At 41.7% G+C, this 20748-nt stretch overlaps 1 protein-coding gene across 1 annotated transcript; it reads left to right on the top strand.

Annotated features, from left to right (window-relative positions):
* Positions 1 to 16019: 16019 nt before the first annotated feature.
* On the top strand, positions 16020 to 16340 carry ucn3l (urocortin 3, like). Its single transcript, XM_060842530.1, is given in 1 exon segment — positions 16020 to 16340. A coding segment is annotated over 1 exon segment (321 nt).
* Positions 16341 to 20748: the final 4408 nt, after the last annotated feature.

Consider the following 20748-nt stretch of genomic DNA (forward strand, 5'->3'; position numbering starts at 1 on the left):
CAGAGTGGTGAGAGCCTGAGGAGGCGAGATGACGCTGAAGAATGGCACTTCTATTCCAGTGGTGGCATGATGATGGGGACTCATGCCTGGGCGCCAGACTCATGGCCTATGATGGAGCACTTAACAAGGACTGTAAAGTTGGACACTTTCTTTATTTATTCATTCTTCTGCCTTTATATTCTATGGTTTGGTTTATTTTTCTGTGTTTTAAGATGGCACTGGAGAGAGACAATACTATACAACACTTTTCACTGTATTTTGTGACAAGATACATGTGACAACAAATACCTCAAATAAAATGAAGGAATGATGATGTGCAGTAAGATGGACTGCTAGCTGTCTTGATTGACAAGAATAGCGACCATGACATTGAGAGAAAAATAATGGTGAATAAGTTAGAGAGTCCTTCGTCTATCTTGGCAACACCATGCAGGGGGTCACCAGACAACGTAGAAAAAACATTCACAGAGGCAGTGCAAATACCTATGACAAGATAGGGGAGTTAATAAGTACACAAGTGCCTTCCCAGTTCAACTGTAACTGCTTCATTAGGTACCTTTTAATAGGGTTATTTAGCAGGGAATATAAGATATAATTTGTGTGATTTATATTCATTCTAACATTTAGAACCACTAAGCTCAGGGCTTACATCAGTGGACTACAAAGAATGGCAACAGATATTTCAGTTTCTCTTAATTGTGATAGTGAGACACAACCTTCTAATGGATCATCAGGTCTGGGGTCAGGAACCATTAAAATTGTGAGAGATGCCTCAGAACATGGTTCTTTAAAGATATCAGAATTACAGAAATGAGTGTTATCTTGATCCTCAAAGATTCCAATAAAAATATCACAGTCTGCTATTTGAAAACCCTGTGACAGCATTCAGGAGTAAGTGGTTTTCTATGTAAGTAAGATTTTATGCACAAGGAATGGAGTTACTGAAATAAAGAAAGATGTGTTTATATTGTGCTTTTTATAACTACTGGACATCTCAAACTGCTTTAGAGCTAATTAGATACTTTGAAGTACAGTCACTGTTATGGCAGAAGATCACTTGGAAAAGATTTTAGAAAATCACCATTTCTTTAACATATTTTCAACTAACACTAAGTTATGTAGGAACATTGATATGTCTCATGTGATGGTTGTTGAGTTTATATGTGTCCAAAATAATTAGCAGCTTCACAGGTGAATTGTCGTTTTTGAAAACGTAGCTATTAAAATTGAGAGAAGGAGTAGAAGGTTTTGCTAGCGTGAGATAAACAATGGAGATCTGGATGCCAGAATGGATCAGAAGACACGATTGTCAAGATAAAGTACTGTGACATATTTCCTGAGGTAACTGATGGTTGACACATGGATTGAAATGGGAAGGACCAAGTTTGTGCTGTAGTTCTCAATATTAATCATGGTACCTCTTGAGAAATGGCAATTAGAGGCAAAATGCAACCCTATAAGGAGCAAAAGAAATTTTGAAGCTATTCTAAAGTAATTGGACTTACCAGTAGCCAAAGTTTGTCATCAAGGAAACGTGCATAGTCCTTGAAGACAACATGAGAAAAAGATGAATCAAAAAATTCAGAAGTCATGTGAAGACGTTCACTGCTCAATGTTGCTTTATACTAAGGGCTGATTCTCCCAGATAAATAGGCTGGATCAATTTTGTGATGTTTCATTAAGAGCTTCTCTCCCTAAACTTTAACAAGTTATCTTTCAGAAATCACCTTTGTGCGCCTCCTTGGGTATGCATCAAGCTTCAATAGGGCCAGTATTTTGTATTCACCAGCAGCAAAAGTGTTCTCCACTGCTGTGAGTTTCTTAATTTCCCACCACCAGCAACATGTTCAAAGCCTTTCCATGCATCGTCAAATACTCCAAACAAGGGATTGTCTTTCACAGTTCCAGTGTGAGAAAGGTTGCCTTGGAGTTGGCCAATAAAGGCAATATGGCACCTGCTTTGCTGACTGAGACCTAGAGACCTTGGTGGATAGACAGTGAAAAGGTGTATCCTGTTTCCTCAGAACTTCTAAAGAAGACCATAATACCCTACCCTACCAACCTGGTTAGAAGCTGTGTGGTGTTCAGAATCCAGAAGAACATCTAACAATGCTGCATATAAGGACCATTATATACACCACGTTTTCTCTTTCAGACTCACATTCACTCTAATTGCACAAAACTTGCAGCAAAGCTCATCATCCACATTTTCATGCAGCATCTTCTCTCAATGGTTCTTAGCCATTGCATTCCTCAAAATTTTCCTGCCACCTATGTTTCCTACCCACACACTCATCACACCTCACCACCAGTCCCCCCACCTGCACCAACGTTAACACCTGAGCCAACCACCTTCATCTCACTTAATCTCTCTGTCTCGTTTAAGAACAGAATGGCCCACTATATGGCAGAGAAAGCCAAGACAGGTGGTGGGTTCCCCAATGGTCATCTCCTTGGCCCATGTAAGGATACAATCCTTGAGCTTATGGGATAAGATAAAGACCTCTTGTGAGGAGATGCCAACATCTCCATGTTCCAGCAATCAAGTAAGATTCATCGTGAAATGTTGTCCTGCTCTCCTATGACTACCATTGTGATGTATCCTTAACATACCCAAACCTCTACCCTTCTAGAATCATAGAATCCCTACAACGTGGAAGCAGACCATTCAGCCCATTGAGTCCACAGCAACTCCGAACAGCATCCCACCATACCCAATCCCCTACCTTATCCCAGTAACCCTGCATTTTCAATGGCTAGTCCACCAATCTGCACATCCCTGGACACGATGGGCAATTTAGCACGGTCTATTCACCTAACCTGACATTTTTAGAGCGTGAGAAACCAGGGCACCTGAAGGAAACCCACACAGTCACGGAGAGATTGTGCAAACTCCACACAGCCAGTCACCCAAGGGTAGAATCAAACCACAATTCCTGGTGCTGTGAGGAAGCAGGTGAAGATAGCAACCCCTTCAATGAAAACCTCTTTCTCCACCTCTGAGGAGGAATTTACAGATCTCTCGGAGAGTGCTCTGGTAAAGCTGCCTGTTTACATCCCACCAGCTCAGATACTGACAGCTCAGTGGTTACTTTAGCTAAATTACAGTCAGGAGCACATTCTAGTGAGCACGTCATTATCACATCTCAGCAATTGGCTAAAGAAGAAGAATATGACATAGTGTCAGCATTAATAACTTTATTAAAATGCTTAAACAGACACAGCAACAGCAGGCACACTCATCAGATACATTCAGTAAACCAGATCAAAGGTAGGAAGAAACCACCTGTATCATGCTAGGTCCAGTATGTGTACAGCTGGCTGGTTGGCTGGCTCCATGGACAGGTTGGTGACTGCTATGCAATCAGTGTCTTGACAGATATATGCACAGGGCTGCACTCCATCTGCTTAGCACCAATGGCAAAGTGACAGAGGGCAAGGAACCTTGATATCACTACAGGTGAAGGGCCGATGAAGGGCTTTTGCCCGAAACATCAATTCTCCCGGTCCTCAGATGCTGCCTAACCTGTTGTGCTTTCAACCCCTTCACTCTAGGTGATCCTACCTCTCAAGAAGTCAGGGTGGTGCCAGTAGGCATATAGCTAGAGAAAGAACCACCTACATGCCCTTAAGAAATCTCCTCTCAAGACACTCCAGCAGTTCTGGACCCCTCCACCTCCACTCTATCTGCAATCCTCAGTACTGGGAGTTCAAGCTGAGGAGGGTGAGCCTGAATCTGACCAGGACACTCTCAGCATGTCTGCAACCTCTAACTTCAAAGGCCCCATGTCACCCACCCAAAACTCCAAGGCCAACAGGCTCTATTCAGGCAGGCTTCTTCGACTCCAGGACTGCACTTAGATGTCAAGAGAGGAATAGAAACACTAAAACTTTCTGAGCGCTCATAAGTGGCACAGGTGAAACTTCGTTGCAAATTGAATAATAAGTTTGTAAATATATGTTCACTTTTTATCAGCTGTGCGATCAACTGTCATTGTATTTGTAGCTCTAAGAATGAAGCTAGATAGGCTAGCCATCCTTGGCTGCAAACAATATTTTAAACTAGTCTGGGGGATAGCTTTGATTTCAAAGCAGCCAGACCAACATTAAACTCACCATGACTGAATGAAGGAGCATCAGTTTTTGGAAAGGATTTGATCTGTTTGTAACTTTACCTTTTATTAAACAACTGGAAAAATGAAGATAGAACAAAATAGTATGATGGATTTATTTAAAACAAAGAACTGCAGCTGAAACAAAAACAAATGTTGCTCAGCAGGTCTGGCAACATGTGTGGAGAGAAATAGCTCATGTTTTGCTGAATGGATTTGTATTTGGGATATTGTTAGCTTCTGCAACATCACAACATTATGTCAGTGAAACATTACTTCATGCAACTCCATTCCATTAAAAGCGTTTGGCATACAATTTCTGCATGATTTGTTGCAGCAGATCATTGTGATTTTTGTTTTTATTTATTTGCAGGATGAGGGCACCGCCTGCTAGGCCAACATTTATTACTCATGTGTAATTGTCCGGAGGGCAGTTAAAAGTTAACCACATTGCTATAGGTTTGGAGTTACATATAGGCCAGACCAGATAAGGATGGGCAGTTTCCTTCCCTAAAGGGAGTTAGTGAGGTAGATGGGATTTTCTGACAATCAAAAATGGATTCATGGTCATCATTAAACTCTTAATTCCAGATTTTTATTAAATTAAATTCCACCATCTGCCAGGATTTGAACCCAAGGTCCCCAGATTATTACATGATTTTTGGCTTTACAGTACACCAATAATATCACAACACCAGATTATTACTTGATCTTTGGCTTTACAGTACACCAATAATATCACAACACCATCACCTCCTCTAATTGATAATATCCTTTCTAATTAATGTCCTCATTTTCCCTGAGATTCTCCCTACCTCATCATCCATCACATAGTCTTGTTGCAACCTCCAGTTTCTGGAGCAAAGCATCAAGGATGAAGTGGTACCCCCAGTGTCCACTGTAATGCAATAAAGCTCCCAGACCTGAACAAGCATGGAGCTACATATTGAGGAAATATGGCCCTCATTGGCCCAAATGGAAGACGTGCATTAAGACTCAATGTTCTGACCCATACCCCTCCATAGAGTATAATGCAAATGCCTTTGTCTCATCTGATGGAGACATGCCAAAGAAAATGAGCACTATGGATGTTCAGCACTTTAGCTCATCATAAGAACATCTGTCAAGCCCGTTTTGCCATTCCCTTAAAATCATGCTGGATCTGTCCCAGTTCTCAATTCCTCTGTCATGCCAGCTCCGCGCAGTCCTCTGGCTATAAATTCTGTGAGCATGATCTTAACCTCCATAACCACCTGATGAAGGAACGGCGCTCTGAAAGCTAGTGCTTCCAAATAAACCTGTTGGACTATAACCTGGTGTTGTGTGATTTTTAACTTTAAATACTTTGCACAACTCTCTGTAGTTGAAAATTCTAGACATTTTGTACCTCTTGAGAGAAGACATGCCTTTACATTTTGGTTTTAAGTGAATGTTCCCTTATTCTGTAACTACATCCCCCAGTTCAAGATACCTCCACTAGTGGAAACATCTCTTCAATATTTACCCTGTTAATCCCCCCAGAATTGGGTTTGTTTCAATCAGATCACCCCTCATTTTTCCAAGCTCTAATTAATACATGCCTGACTTGTTTAACTGTTCCTGATAGGTCAACCTCTTCATCCCAGGAATCAGCCAACTAGAAATCTTCTGAACAGCATCCAATGCCAGTATATCCTTTCTTAAAGAATGGGACAAATACTGTACACAGTATTCCAGGTCTGGCCTCAACAACTCCTTGAAAAGTTGTAATAAGACTTCCCTATTTTAAACTCCTGTTTCCAAGCAATAAAGGCCAAAATTCCATTTGCTTTCTCAATTACTTGCTGCACTGTATGCTTACCTTTTGCATAAGAACGCCCAGATCCATCTGTGCTGCACTCTTTAGGACTGCTGCAAATGTGTTGCTGGTCAAAGCACAGCAGGCCAGGCAGCATCTCAGGAATAGAGAATTCGACGTTTCGAGCACAAGCCCTTCATCAGGAATAAGAGAGAGAGAGAGAGCCAAGCAGGCTAAGATAACGGGTAGGGAGGAGGGACTAGGGGGAGGGGCGATGGAGGTGGGATAGGTGGAAGGAGGTCAAGGTGAGGGTGATAGGCCGGAGTGGGGTGGGGGCGGAGAGGTCAGGAAGAGGATTGCAGGTTAGGAGGGCGGTGCTGAGTTGAGGGAACCGACTGAGACAAGGTGGGGGGAGGGGAAATGAGGAAACTGGAGAAATCTGAATTCATACCTTGTGGTTGGAGGGTTCTCAGGCGGAAGATGAGGTGCTCCTCCTCCAGCCGTCGTGTTGTTGTGCTCTGCCGGTGGAGGAGTCCAAGGACCTGCATGTCATCGGTGGAGTGGGAGGGAGAGTTAAAGTGTTGAGCCACGGGGTGATTGGGTTGGTTGATTCGGGCGGCCCGGAGGTGTTCTCTGAAGCGTTCCGCAAGTAAGCGGCCTGTTTCACCAATATAGAGGAGGCCACATCGGGTGCAGCGGATGCAATAGATGATGTGTGTGGAGGTACAGGTGAACTTGTGGCGGATATGGAAGGATCCCTTGGGGCCTTGGAGGGAATTGAGTGTGGAGGTGTGGGCGCAAGTTTTACATTTCCTGCGGTTGCAGGGGAAGGTGCCGGGGGTGGAGGTTGGGTTGGTGGGGGGTGTGGATCTGACGAGGGAGTCACGAAGGGAGTGGTCCTTGCGGAACGCTGATAGGGGAGGGGAGGGAAATATATCCTTGGTGGTGGGGTCCGTTTGGAGGTGGCGGAAATGGCGGCGGATGATACGTTGTATGTGGAGGTTGGTGGGGTGGTAGGTGAGAACCAGTGGGGTTCTGTCTTGGTGGCGATTGGAGGAGCGGGGCTCAAGGGCGGAGGAGCGGGAAGTGGAGGAGATGCGGTGGAGGGCATCGTCGATCACGTCTGGGGGAATCTGCGGTCCTTGAAGAAGGAGGCCATCTGGGCTGTGCGGTGTTGGAATTGGTCCTCCTGGGAGCAGATGCGGCGGAGACGAAGGAATTGGGAATATGGGATGGCGTTTTTACAGGGGGCAGGGTGGGAGGAGGTGTAGTCCAGGTAGCTGTGGGAGTCAGTCGGTTTATAATAGATGTCTGTGTTGAGTCGGTCGCCCGAGATAGAAATGGAACGGTCTAGGAAGGGGAGGGAGGAGTCTGAGATGGTCCAGGTGAATTTCAGGTCGGGATGGAAGGTGTTAGTAAAGTTGATGAACTGTTCAACCTCCTCGTGGGAGCACGAGGCAGCGCCGATACAGTCATCGATGTAGCGGAGGAAAAGGTGGGGGGTGGTGCCAGTGTAGTTGCGGAAGATGGACTGTTCCACATATCCTACGAAGAGGCAGGCATAGCTGGGGCCCATGCAGGTGCCCATGGCAACTCCTTTAGTTTGGAGGAAGTGGGAGGATTGAAAAGAGAAGTTATTAAGGGTGAGGACCAGTTCAGTCAGTCGAAGGAGGGTGTCAGTGGAAGGGTACTGGTTGGTGCGGCGGGAAAGGAAGAAGCGGAGGGCTTTGAGTCCTTCGTGATGGGGGATGGAGGTGTACAGGGACTGGATGTCCATAGTGAAAATAAGGCGTTGGGGACCGGGGAAGCGAAAATCCTGGAGGAGGTGGAGGGCGTGGGTGGTGTCCCGAACGTAGGTGGGGAGTTCTTGGACTAAAGGGGACAGGACCGTGTCGAGGTATTGGGAGATGAGTTCGGTGGGGCAGGAGCAGGCTGAGACAATGGGTCGGCTGGGGCAGGCAGGTTTGTGGATTTTGGGCAGGAGGTAGAAACGGGCGGTGCGGGGTTGTGGGACTATGAGGTTGGAGGCGGTGGATGGGAGATCCCCTGAGGTGATGAGGTCCTGGATGGTCTGGGAGATGATGGTTTGGTGGTGGGAGGTGGGGTCGTGGTCAAGGGGGCGATAAGAGGAGGCGTGCGCGAGCTGGCGTTTGGCTTCAGCGGTATACAGGTCAGTGCGCCAAACTACCACTGCGCCTCCCTTGTCTGCGGGTTTGATGGTGAGGTTGGGATTGGAGCGGAGGGAGTGGAGGGCTGCACGTTCTGAGGGTGAGAGGTTGGAGTGGGTAAGAGGGGTGGACAGGTTGAGTCGGAGTCTGTTTCCATTTAAACAATAATCTACCTTTTGATTCTTCTTACCACAGTGGATGACCTCACACTTTCCTATATTAAATTTCATCTGCCAAGTGCTTGACCACTCACTAAACCTATACTTGTGGCACTCCACTCCACAAGGTATTTGCAATCTGAAAAAGATTAATTAACCCTGATTCTCTGTCTTCTGCATATTAACCAATCCTCAATCTGTGCTAATACATTACCCCTATATTATCCCCAATACTGTGAGCTCCTGTCTCGTGCAATAATCTTTAATGTGACACTTAAGTGGATGCCTTTTGGAAATCCAAATACAGTATATCTATTGGGTTTCCTTTATCAATTATGTTTCTTATATCTAACTCCAGCAAGCCTAATGACTCTGTTTGATTGTGTTAAGCTTTTCTAAATGTCCTGCTCTTTCTTCCTTAATAATGGACTCATTTTCCTGATGACAAATGTTAGGCTAACTGGTAGCTCCCTGCTTACTGTGTTGTTTGTAAAAAATGTATAAACAAATCATGATGATGTGCATGTATTTTAGATAGAGTTATGACTTCATCATTCACCCCATACAGCAACTTGAAAGATTAAATGGCCATTTATTATTCTACGTTTTCCTTGTATTTACCCTGTTTCCTCCTGAGGCCGGTCATTCATGCTGTGGAAATGTTTTCACTGGAACTGACAGCAATTCAATACTTTGCCAAGTTCCATTCTTTATTTATGTCCATGCTGTGATTACTATCAAGTTATTTCATCATTGGAAGCATTATACTAGAATTTAATTTTATTGTCACCCCTTACTGTCATAACACACTGATCAAAATGAATAATTACATAATGTGATTCTTTTAACCTTACAGCCAGGAAATATAATAATTATTGTTTCACTGCAGTAAGCTGTGAATTTCACTTTGCCAGTTTGCTCAATATTTTTCCTGATGTTAAGTTTGCATTAGAAAAAGCACATTAAAGTTCTGGACTTAAAGCTTAAAAAGTCAGTTTGGCCACAGTTAGATTCATATGGTACGGTCAGCAACAGCTGCAGCTAGAAGGAGATATTCAATTATATTAGGCGAAAGTGAGGACGGCAGATGCTAGAAATTAGAGTCAAGAGTGTGGTGCTGGAAAAGCACAGCACGTCAGGTTGCTTACATCCAATGTATTTGTACACCCATTAAGTACGCATTTTACTTCTGCTTTATCTTGCTGTTTAGAGTAGACACAAAGGTAGCAAGCTTGACATGAATGTTAGCAAGTTTCAATCAAGTCAAGGAAGTAGCCAGTGTAGTAGGTCTAGTGCAGCCTCCAGAACCAATCCAGATGGTTGGACATGTTTAAGCAACCATTTTGGTCATCTGTGCCAGGATGTTCTCCACATAAGTGGTGAGGAACTGAATGTCAGGATGTCCACCAACTACCTTCGGTCTTTCTGCCTTACCGTGGATTGTATTTCTGTAGGAATGAGAGAGAGGCAGGTGTGAAAGGAAATGAAAGTAGATGGCACAGCTGTTACTTTTGGTACAAATGGCAAAGATGTTTCGAGTGAACAATTAGGCAGTGCCAAAGTCATTCAGTGTTACTGGTGTAGGTAGTTGATATAGGTCGTAGAAAGGGTGTGAAGATATTACAAGCAACAATGAGAGTGGTAGAGCATGAGCTTGAGAACAGGTGGTGCTATATCAGCAGAGGGTGAAGTATCAGAAAGAAGGTGGTGCCACTTATGCTACCAGAATAGAGAAGATCATTTACTTTCTTCCTACAATGCTGGACATTCCCCAAGATGAATGAAACCATGTTAACTTAGGTGTAAACATCAGAATAGGATGGAATGGTTTGGTGTTGTGACCTCCATTGCTGGGAAAAAAGCAAGTCCTGCATCTGTCCAAACCCCCATCCAGCAGGACCTCCAGGACCCTGCCTGCAAAGCAGTGCACCAAATTTCCCTTGTCTGCCATGACCAGTGCAAGTGTTAGGAACCATGCAAGGTAGCTCCAGACTGAAAGTAAATGTCTTGTCCACAACAGGCTTTTAAAACTGGGTGCAAAGGAGGGCAGTGAATTCCTGGATATTTGGTGAATGGCAAATTGTTCCAGGAATGGCCCGTGGTATTATAAAGCAGGAGTTGGATGTGGCATATGTCATAGGGATGGGGTATATAATTACTAAGGTGAGTTGGGGAAGATACAGCGAGAATACTCACTCAGCCTTGCAGCAGACATCCCCTCATTAAACTTGATACAACTCAGACTTAGCAAAAGTAAATGTAAGATTCAGCCACTGGAGTACTGTGTCTTTGTTCTGACTTAACCGAAGAATACCTATCAATAGATGGAAAGTGCTGCTTTGGTTTATCATGAGTACGCACAATGCGATACCTGAAACAATAATCCCTTTATATTGTCGGTTTCTCAAGTATTCTAGCTCGCAGTGTAGAATGAAGAAGGTCATCTTAAAATACACCAGAAACTTGATCAGATGGGCTGATGAGCCAAGGAGTAAGCAGATGGATTTAATTTAGATAAATATGAGATGTTGCATTTTGGTAATGCAAATCAGGGCAAGGTCTTATATGTTTGATGGTAGTATCCATGGGAGTGTTGGCAAACAAAGAGACATTGGGATGCAGGTTCATAGTTCCTTGAAGGTGAAGTTGCAGGTAGACGGGGTAGTGAAGAAGTCATTTGGTATGCTTGTCTTTATTGATCAGTGCATTGAATATAGAAGTTAAAAAGTCATGCAGTGGCTGTACAGGACATTAGTTAGGCAACTTTTGGAATACAGCATTCAATTCTGGTCTCCCTGCTATAGGAAAGCAAAGATTTACAAGGCTCTTGCCAGGGTTGGAGGGTTTGACCTACAGGGAGAGGCTGAATAGGGTGGGGCTATTTTGCCTGAAGTGTCGAAGGCTGAGGGGTGACCTTACAGAAGTTTATAAAATCATGACGGGTAAGAATAAGATGAATACTCAAGGTCTTTTATCAAGGTAGGGGAGTCCAAAGGTAGATAGCATAGGTTTAAGATGGGAGGAAAGATCCAGATGCCTTTTAAATGTTGCAATGTACCAGCTTCCATCACTTCCCCTGGCAGCTCATTCCATACATGCACCACCCTCTGCGTGAAATAGTTGCCTCTTAGGTCTCTTTTAAATCTTTCCCCTCTCACCATCAATTTATGCCCTCTAGTTTCGGATTCCCCCACTCCAGGGAAAAGACTTCATCTATTTACACTATCCATGCCCCTCATGATTTTATAAGCTTCTATAAGGTCACCCCTCAGTCTCTGACCCTCCAGGGAAAACAGCCTCAACCTATTCAGCCTCTCCCTAAAGCTGAAACCCTCCAACCCTGACAACATTCTTGTAAGTCTATTCTGAACCCTTTCAAGTTTCACAACATCCTTCCTATAGGAGGGAGACCAGAATTGCACAAACTATTCCAAACATGGCCTAACCAATGTCCTATACAGCTCCAACATGACATCTCAACTCCTATACTCAATGCTCTGACCAATAAAGGAAAGCATACTAAACACCTTCTTCACTATCCTTTCTACCTGAGACTCCACTTTCAAGAAACTACGAATCTGCACTCCAATGTCTCTTTGTTCAGCAACACTCCCCAAGACTTTACCATTAAGTGAATAAGTCCTGCCCTGATTTGCCTTTCCAAAATGCAGCACCTCACATTTAGCTAAATTAAACTCCACCTGCCATTCCTCAGACCATTGGCCCATTTGATCAAGATCACGTTGTACTCTGAGGTAACCTTCTTCACTGTCCACTTCACCTTCAATTTTGGTGTCATCTGCAAACTTTTACTAATTATACCTCCTATGTTCACTCCAAGTCATTTATATAAATGATTTATATAAATGATTTGGGGTGGGGGACACGATGGCTCAGTGGTTTGCATTGCTGCCTCACAGCGCAAGCGACCCGGGTTCGATTCCAGCCTCAGGCAGACTGTTTGCGTGGAGTTTCCACATTTCCTCTTGTGGGCGGCACAGTGGCACAGTGGTTAGCACTGCTGCCTCACAGCGCCTGAGACCCGGGTTCAATTCCCGACTCAGGTGACTGACTGTGTGGAGTTTGCACGTTCTCCCCGTGTCTGCGTGGGTTTCCTCCGGGTGCTCCGGTTTCCTCCCACAGTCCAAAGATGTGCGGGTCAGGTGAATTGGCCATGCTAAATTGCCCGTAGTGTTAGGTAAGGGGTGTATGTAGGGGTATGGGTGGGTTGCGCTTCGGCGGGTCGGTGTGGACTTGTTGGGCCGAAGGGCCTGTTTCCACACTGTAAGTAACCTAATCTAATCTTATATAAATAATCTCCCCATAATGTTTTAACAGTAACATTAACAGTACAACCTCTCCATAGCCTTAATATATTTGTTCAATCAAAAGAGCCAACTCTGAATATGATATTCTGACTCTGGCCTCAGCAATAATTTATACAGACCTATCTGTATCCTGATTGATCACACTTGGGATCCTATCCAAAAATGACAGTCAATAGTGAATGCTGGAAATCAGAAACAAAAAGAAATTGCTGGAAAAGCTCACCAGGTCTGGTAGCAACTGTAAAGAGAAAGCAGAACTCAAAACAAGTTGAGTTTGGAGGAAGGGTCACTGGATCCAAAATATTAAGTCTGTGGAGAGAAAGCAGAGTTAACATTTTGGATCCAGTGACCTTCTTCCAAATTCAACTTGTTTGGGGCTCTCTTTTCTCTCCACAGATGCTGCCAGACCTGCTGAGTTTTCCCAGCAATTTCAGTTTTTATTTTGACATATACACTTGTTCTACCAACAAAGTCCACTTGCCTCTCCACTTTTAAACTTACCTGTTTGAAGCTTTTGTCTGTTTAGCATTTTTACTTCCTTTAAACTTTTAGCATTCGTTATAAGCTTTCTCATTACTTTTTCTACATCTTTCTCTGGGTTAAATTTTATTACCTACTTTGGAAAACATCTGCTGTTTAGCCCTCTGAACCATAAACCATGTTCTGAATAATTCTAGTATTTATTGTCTTTGCCACTTGACCTGAGAGAAGCACAACAGTTTGTGTGAAATTTAAAATCTCCAGTTATGACTTCTTTGATTTAATTTATCTTTTCTGTTCTCCATAATTATGCATCTCCACTACTACATTATATAACAATATGTTTCCACTGCCTGACCAACTTGGCTGTTGATCCATCTTTCTACTGTGTAATTGTGTCTTTTATCATATTGCTACAACTTCTTATCTAGTTTTCCCATTCATTCTTAAAAAGGTCTATCGTCAGGAAATTCAGCTTCCAGTCATAAGACCATAAGACCATAAGACATAGGAGTGGAAGTAAGGCCATTCAGCCCATCGAGTCCACTCTGCCATTCAATCATGGCTGATGGGCATTTCAAGTAAAAAGTGAGGTCTGCAGATGCTGGAGATCAGAGCTGAAAATGTGTTGCTGGTTAAAGCACAGCAGGTTAGGCAGCATCCAAGGATGCTGCCTAACCTGATGGGCATTTCAACTCCACTTACCCGCATTTTCCCCGTAGCCCTTAATTCCTCGAGACAACAAGAATCTATCAATTTCTGCCTTGAAGACATTTAGCGTCCCGGCCTCCACTGCACTCTGCGGCAATGAATTCCACAGGCCCACCACTCTCTGGCTGAAGAAATGTCTCCGCATTTCTGTTCTGAATTGACCCCCTCTAATTTTAAGGCTGTGTCCACGGGTCCTAGTCTCCTCGCCTAACAGAAACAATTTCTTAGCGTCCTCCCTTTCCAAGCCATGTATTATCTTGTACATCTCTATTAAGTCTCCCCTTAATCTTCTAAACTCCAATGAATACAATCCCAGGATCCTCAGCCGTTCCTCATATGTTAGACCAACCATTCCAGGGATCATCCGTGTGAATCTCCGCTGGACACGTTCCAGTATGTCCTTCCTGAGGTGTGGAGACCAAAACTGGACACAGTACTCTACAGTACTCACAGTCATGCTCTGAATATAGAAAGATCTCAATATAGCCATGGCATCAGACCATTTTAATTTGAATTTGTGCTTTGAATTGACTTTTTATACTTTGCTACATGCATTTGTACAAACCTTGTATCTAAGTAAGTGTTCACACCCCATGTAAATGTCCTGCTCGTCCTATTCTCACAGATTTTGATCATGTGGGTTTTTTTTATCTCTTTCTCTCTCTCAGTACAGCTGATCTAAGTAGGGCTGGACTAGAATATCCTTTTTAAAAACATTTTTTACAGGAGATGGGCATAGCTGGCTAGACCTGCATTTATCCTTAAGTTGCCAAATGGTAGTTAACAGTGTCAAGAGTGTGGTGCTGGAAAACACAGCAGTTCAGGCAGCATCCAAGAAGCAGGAGAATTGACATTTTGGGCAAAAACCCTTCATCAGGAATGGTCTGATCTCCAGCATCTGCAGTCCTCACTGTCTCCTGGATGGTAGTTGACAGTCAACCACATTGCTGTGGCCATGCAGTTACATGTAGATCAGATCAGGTAAGGACATTAATTTCCTTCCCTTCCTTTAACCACACGAACAGGAGAAGCCCATTCAGCCCTTTGAAACTTTTCACCATTCAATGAGATCATGGCTGATCTGTGGCCCAACTCCACATATTTGCCTTTGGCCCATATCTCTTAAAACATTTGCTTAACAAAAGTTTATCTATCTCAGATTTAAAATTAACAACTGATCTAGCATCACCTGCCACTTGTGGAAAAAAGTTCCAAGCCTCTATCACCTTTTGGGTGTAGAAGTGTTTCCTAACATCTTTCTTAAATGGTCTGGTCGTAATTTTTAGACCATGCCCTCTAGTTCTAGATTCCCCAACCAATGAAAATAGTTTATTTGCCCTGTCTTTTCCTGTTAGTATCTTGAAGATTTTAATCAAATCACTCCTTGATTTTCTAAATTCAAGAGAAAACAAACCTACTTTATTTAATTTGTCATTATAACCCCTGAAATCCAGGTATTATTCTTGTAAACCAGTTGGGATTTCCCAACAATCAATAATGGTTTCATGGTTATTGTTAGACTCCTTTAATGCCAGATTTGTTTCGCTACTTAATATCAACTGGGAGCAATCTCACTGGACACTGCTGCAAAAATGTAATTATATAACTTAGTAGCGAGAAGTAGTCTTCTCTTGTCTGGATGGCACTATAATATTGGCATCCCTGATTAGATTCCTGCTGTATTTTCAATTTAGCTCTTCCACTCTTTGAAGAGCCTCTGATGATGAAATGCTTTCTTCTGATCACAGTTTTTCAAATTAGATACACACACCAATAACAAGTAGTAATTTGTTCCATAAATGTTCACAGTCATGTAAGTGGAGTTTCCAAACCTACTAATAAATTGTTTGTATAGTTTAATTAGTATTGCTGCCATTCATCTATTTATATAATATTTCATATATTTTGCAAACACAAAATACTGCAGATGCTGGACATGTGAACTAAAAAGTTTTGGAGAAACCCAGCAAAACTGGCAGCATCCATAGTGAGAGAAACACAGCAGACATTTCAAGTCCAATATGATTCTTCTTTGGAACTATGTAATGGTACCAGACCTGCTGAATTGTTTATTTTTCAGATTACCATAGAGAAATAGCTGTTGTTCCAGAGTTGCTACTGATCTGAATTACTTCCTTTGTGTTTTGAAATAGGATAGAATGATGTCTTTCACGAAGCTTGTTTTGCTGTTAACTGTATGTTGCACTGCAAGAAGCAACTTTGGCTACAGACTATACAAAATAAACAATAACTATTCTTGCAACAACGAGCTGCTTTCCGAAGCGATGAAGGATGAACCTCCAGAAAACTCCTCACTGAAGGACAGACGTTTTGACTACCTACCAACTGATGCATCTGCATTTGCTGAAGAAAAAGAGAAAAGGACATTGCCATTTGCTCGATATAAGTATCTCAACCGAACACAATTGAAAAGAAAAATGTACCAGAATAATGCAAGGAACAATCGTCGAACCAAGTTTACTCTGTCCCTAGATGTGCCCACGAACATTCTTAATATTCTTTTAAACATTGCAAAAGCTAAAAGCCTGAGAGCAAAGGCAGCAGCAAATGCTCGTCTGATGGCACAAATTGGTTGAAGAAAGTAGATTTGTAGATATTTAAATTTTAAGATATTTCCATGTCAGCATGAAACTGCAGCTATATGCTTATGGCCAGAATTTGTTATCACTAAAAAACATCCATTTGGCAGGTAACATGAAATGTTAGGACCACTTTATGAATCAACAGAAAACGAGAATTTACACAGTAGCTGGAAATGGTTTGATAAATATCATAAACTTTCACCATAAAACTGACCCTTTGATACAGTGGATTATTGGAAGAGAAAGGTCAGGAAATAGGGAGCTTTTCTGAAAAGTTTGATTTTATTATAATTATACATTAATTATACAGTAATGTTAGGCTCTTTTACTGAATGACTTAATAAGTTAGGCACAATGAACCCTGATGATAGGAAGCCACTTGGCATATCTTCCCTTCATTTAGAGTTCCATTAATTCAGTTTTCACTTAGACTGCAATTTTGTAAGGCTATTTGAAATGATAGATGAAAATGATCAATATCCACATAGTTCAGCCTTTATCATCCTGGGAGTTACATAATGCAAATATAATTTTTGACTACTTGAAGCAATCAAGTTCTATTAATTATTCTACCACAGATACATCAATGACAAATAAAACTCCACTGATAGAGACATTGGGAAACATGGGACAAAAATGAAAATCTTAGAACCAAGTATGTTAAGCTTAATCACATGTAATTGTTTTATTAGATTTTCTAACCTTATATGTTGTGTCAGTAACCTGGAGAAAGGTAATGCAGATTATGAGTTGTTCTGCCAAAGGGGTGGATCTAGCAACCACAGACTAGGATTTCCTATTCACTCCTTGCTGATCAGGACAGGTAGGGAAGAAAATTGTCTGTCTTTTTTTTACTCACTAACCCCATTTTCAGCTGCCTGTGTCCAGAAGCTTTCAGTACATTTTCCTAGAAATAGATATGCATTTCAAGAGATGATGCAAATTAGAGAAATACATCCATTGGCATATTTCCTGCAATGTACAGCTTTGCAGTACTGGACTTTGCATGCTTATTAAAATAATTTGCATGCCTATCAAATCCTGCGCCCAGCATTTCTCTGGCCGCCAAATATATCTTTTAGCAACACCTTATAATATTTATCAGTGGTAAGGCCAATGCAATTCCTAGCCGGTGCATGATGGACAAAACATTGTTTTACTGACAGCTCAGGGATTCAGCAGCACTATATTGCATTCTTATGTTTCTACTGATGTGTTAGCATGTTAATGAGTGTGCCATTACATAGAATATGTAGCACAGGAATAGGCCATTATGTCCAAATTGCATATGTCCATGCTATCTCCTACATAAGCCTTCTCTCACCCTTCTTCATATCATCCTGTCAGCAGAACTTTCTACTCCTTTTCCTAATTTATCCTCTTAAATGCATCCATGCTCTGAGCTGCCAGTGACAAGGAATTTGGTTCAGTTGTGCCTCTATCTAAAATCAGCAAGAAAGCACACATTTAAATGTTATTTTTGGATTGGATCAGATCTTATCTAATGTTTAGATTTCCTCTCCCTCCAATGTTAGCTATCACCCAATTGATACCTCACTTAGTTAGGAGGTAGAAGGATGTGGTCTGCTCCTCTTGCTCCAGCACTTAAGTATATAACCTACGTATATCTTTAATATTTTTTGCTCTCTCCAACCTGTCCCTCCCAGTTGAAGAATCCATTGTAAGTAGATTAGTAATCTCAGAATCCCCATCAAAATTATTCAGATATTCAAAGTTTTGACAGTGGAAAGTATTTAATGCTTGTTAAGCAAATAGATTTTTATTTACAGATATCAGTGAAATACAAGATAAGTTCAGATACAGAAACTGTCAAGTTTAATAACCTAGCTACATGTTGACAATTGACACTTTAAGTCAATTCAGTGAATTCTGTACATGTTCAACACAAAATAGTAAAAAATCTGGAGCAATCAGATTCTCTTCAGTCTCCAAATCTCACTGTCCAAATTATTTTCTCGACTTACTGAAAAGTATCTGAACTCGAGATGTCCATAAACCCCAGTAAGAGAACCACTACTCAGGCTAGCAGATGATTCAGTTAACTGCTTTAAGGCCTCTTCAAAATACAGGGCAACCTCCATTATCTGAACGACACAGGTGGGGAGTATTTTGTTCAGATAATGAATGTTCAGATAACACAGTTACTCAAGCACCAGGACCTCGAGATCTTGTTCAGATAATCCAAAATTCAGATAATCAATGTTCAGATAACCAAGGTTGTTTTGTACTACTTCATCAATTGCTGAAAAGAGCTCTTACGATAAAAACTGAAAGAGTAGATTTTCTTGTTTCCATTTCTGTTTGTACAAGTAGCCATTTTCCACTGAGTTTATCCACTAAGCACAATCTCATTACTTAAGAGAATTTAAAGCTTTTACTTACAATTAACTATTAAATTGTCCAATCCTTTGATTGTGTTTATATAAATAAAACTGGGCTTATTTAGGTGCTCATATTTACAGCCTCAGTATGCTCCTGCCATACAATGTCCTTTTGTTCATATGAGCTTAATCAGTTCATAGTTATGTCACTATTTTGCTTACATAACTTGGTCTCATTATGTGTCCAACACTGGTTAAAATATTTATGCCAAATGCAATTCGATAATTTATTGTGGCATGATTTGAACTCTTTGGCCCCAATTACATGGTGATGGTTTGGGAAAAAAACTGACAAAACTGGAAATGATAAAATCATGCTGAATTTAATGCGTAGGTCTCATTTTTACTGTTTTTTGTCAATAGGGGCTCTTGCTTCAGAAAAACCAGTGACAGGAAACCAGAAATTCCCAGAGAGGATGCTCCAGAATTTATGACCATGAAATAAACTGTAGATCAATGCTGAGCTGTGGAGAATTGGATTATGGATTGGCTGCAGTTTGGGATTGGGACAGATAGTTGGACCATATGAAAGATTGCAGATCATGGTGATGGTTGTGGATGTGAGTTCATTTATAATGGCGGGGGGGGGGGGGGGGAAGAGGCTGCTATCAGTAAGATATTAACCAAAGAGTCCTTAAGAGATTTTGGGGGTGAGGGGTGAGTGAGGGCAGTTCTGCTAAACCTGATCCACAAGGAGTGTTGACAAATCTTTTCCCATTTCAGTGTCAACTTTCCTTACTCCAAGAATATTGAACTAACAGCATTTAAATCAGGGTCCCAATTGCAATAAGTGCCTGATTTATACACTTTGACAAAGTATTCTGCTTTTCACGGGTGGACACTTCCTTCATTATAGCTGAAAATGTGTCGCTGGTTAAAGCACAGCAGGTCAGGCAGCATCCATGGAGCAGGAGATTCGACGTTTCGGGCCAGAGCCCTTCATCAGGAATGCAATTCCTGATGAAGGGCTCTGGCCCGAAACGTCGAATCTCCTGCTCCATGGATGCTGCCTGACCTGCTGTGCTTTAACCAGCAACACATTTTCAGCTCTGATCTCCAGCATCTGCAGACCTCACTTTTTACTTCCTTCATTATACACCACCATAAAAATGAGTTGGGGCATGTTCCACATTTATATAAGAAGTAATCTCCCCCACTTCCTCTAACCATTATCAGAGGGTTAGTATTAAGAACAAAGTTAATAGCCCTGTACAATAAATGCTAATCCATCATACGTCTTGAAGGAGCCTTCATTACTCTTGTCCAACATATCCTGAACAGGCTTGTTGCTTACAGACTATCAGTAGGTGAAAGAACAGGTAAAGACTTAAAGAAATATGGCATTTTTGCACTGCAGACTTTTAAGGTTAAATCCTCCTGAGACAAATGGAACAAAAATAGCTTTCCCTAAGATAGAAAAATTTGGGAATCATGATCCAATTTGTAATGGTCTTGGTCCAATCCCACAATACTAAATTACAATGAGAATGAATTATTATTTGAATCAGTGTTGAGTCACAACCATCTCATCATGAGTTATAACACCAAGTCACTTGCCAGGTAGTTTATTTCTTCTTTATGTCTGTGTCTCTGGACAGAGCATTTGTTAATGGATTCTAGTACATTGTGCACTGCTGCTGTTGCTTATTAATAAGTATTATTTCACATTATTAAAGTTGGAGAAAATATTAAGCAAAATGTGTGCCTGCTGATTCAAGACTTAACATTTCGATTTCCTAGGTTGTTAAAATGAGATCTGTGATGGACTGCCAATTTATCTGTTTCATCTCAGCTGTAAATTAGCAAATTTATTGGATGTACCTAATAGAATTCATGTTTGTAAAATGTTGGTGCTCTGTTTCCTTGCAGTACTATAATGTAATTTGCTTTTGACATTACCAGCTTTCTAGATGTTATAGTGAAAATTGTAAATTTAAAGACAAATAAATTTGGAATTAGGCACAGCAATAACAATGTTGCAGAAAAAAATGGTCTAATTTCAAATAGTT

Source organism: Hemiscyllium ocellatum, chromosome 23, assembly GCF_020745735.1.
Source record: "Hemiscyllium ocellatum isolate sHemOce1 chromosome 23, sHemOce1.pat.X.cur, whole genome shotgun sequence".
Taxonomy (NCBI): Eukaryota; Metazoa; Chordata; class Chondrichthyes; order Orectolobiformes; family Hemiscylliidae; genus Hemiscyllium; species Hemiscyllium ocellatum.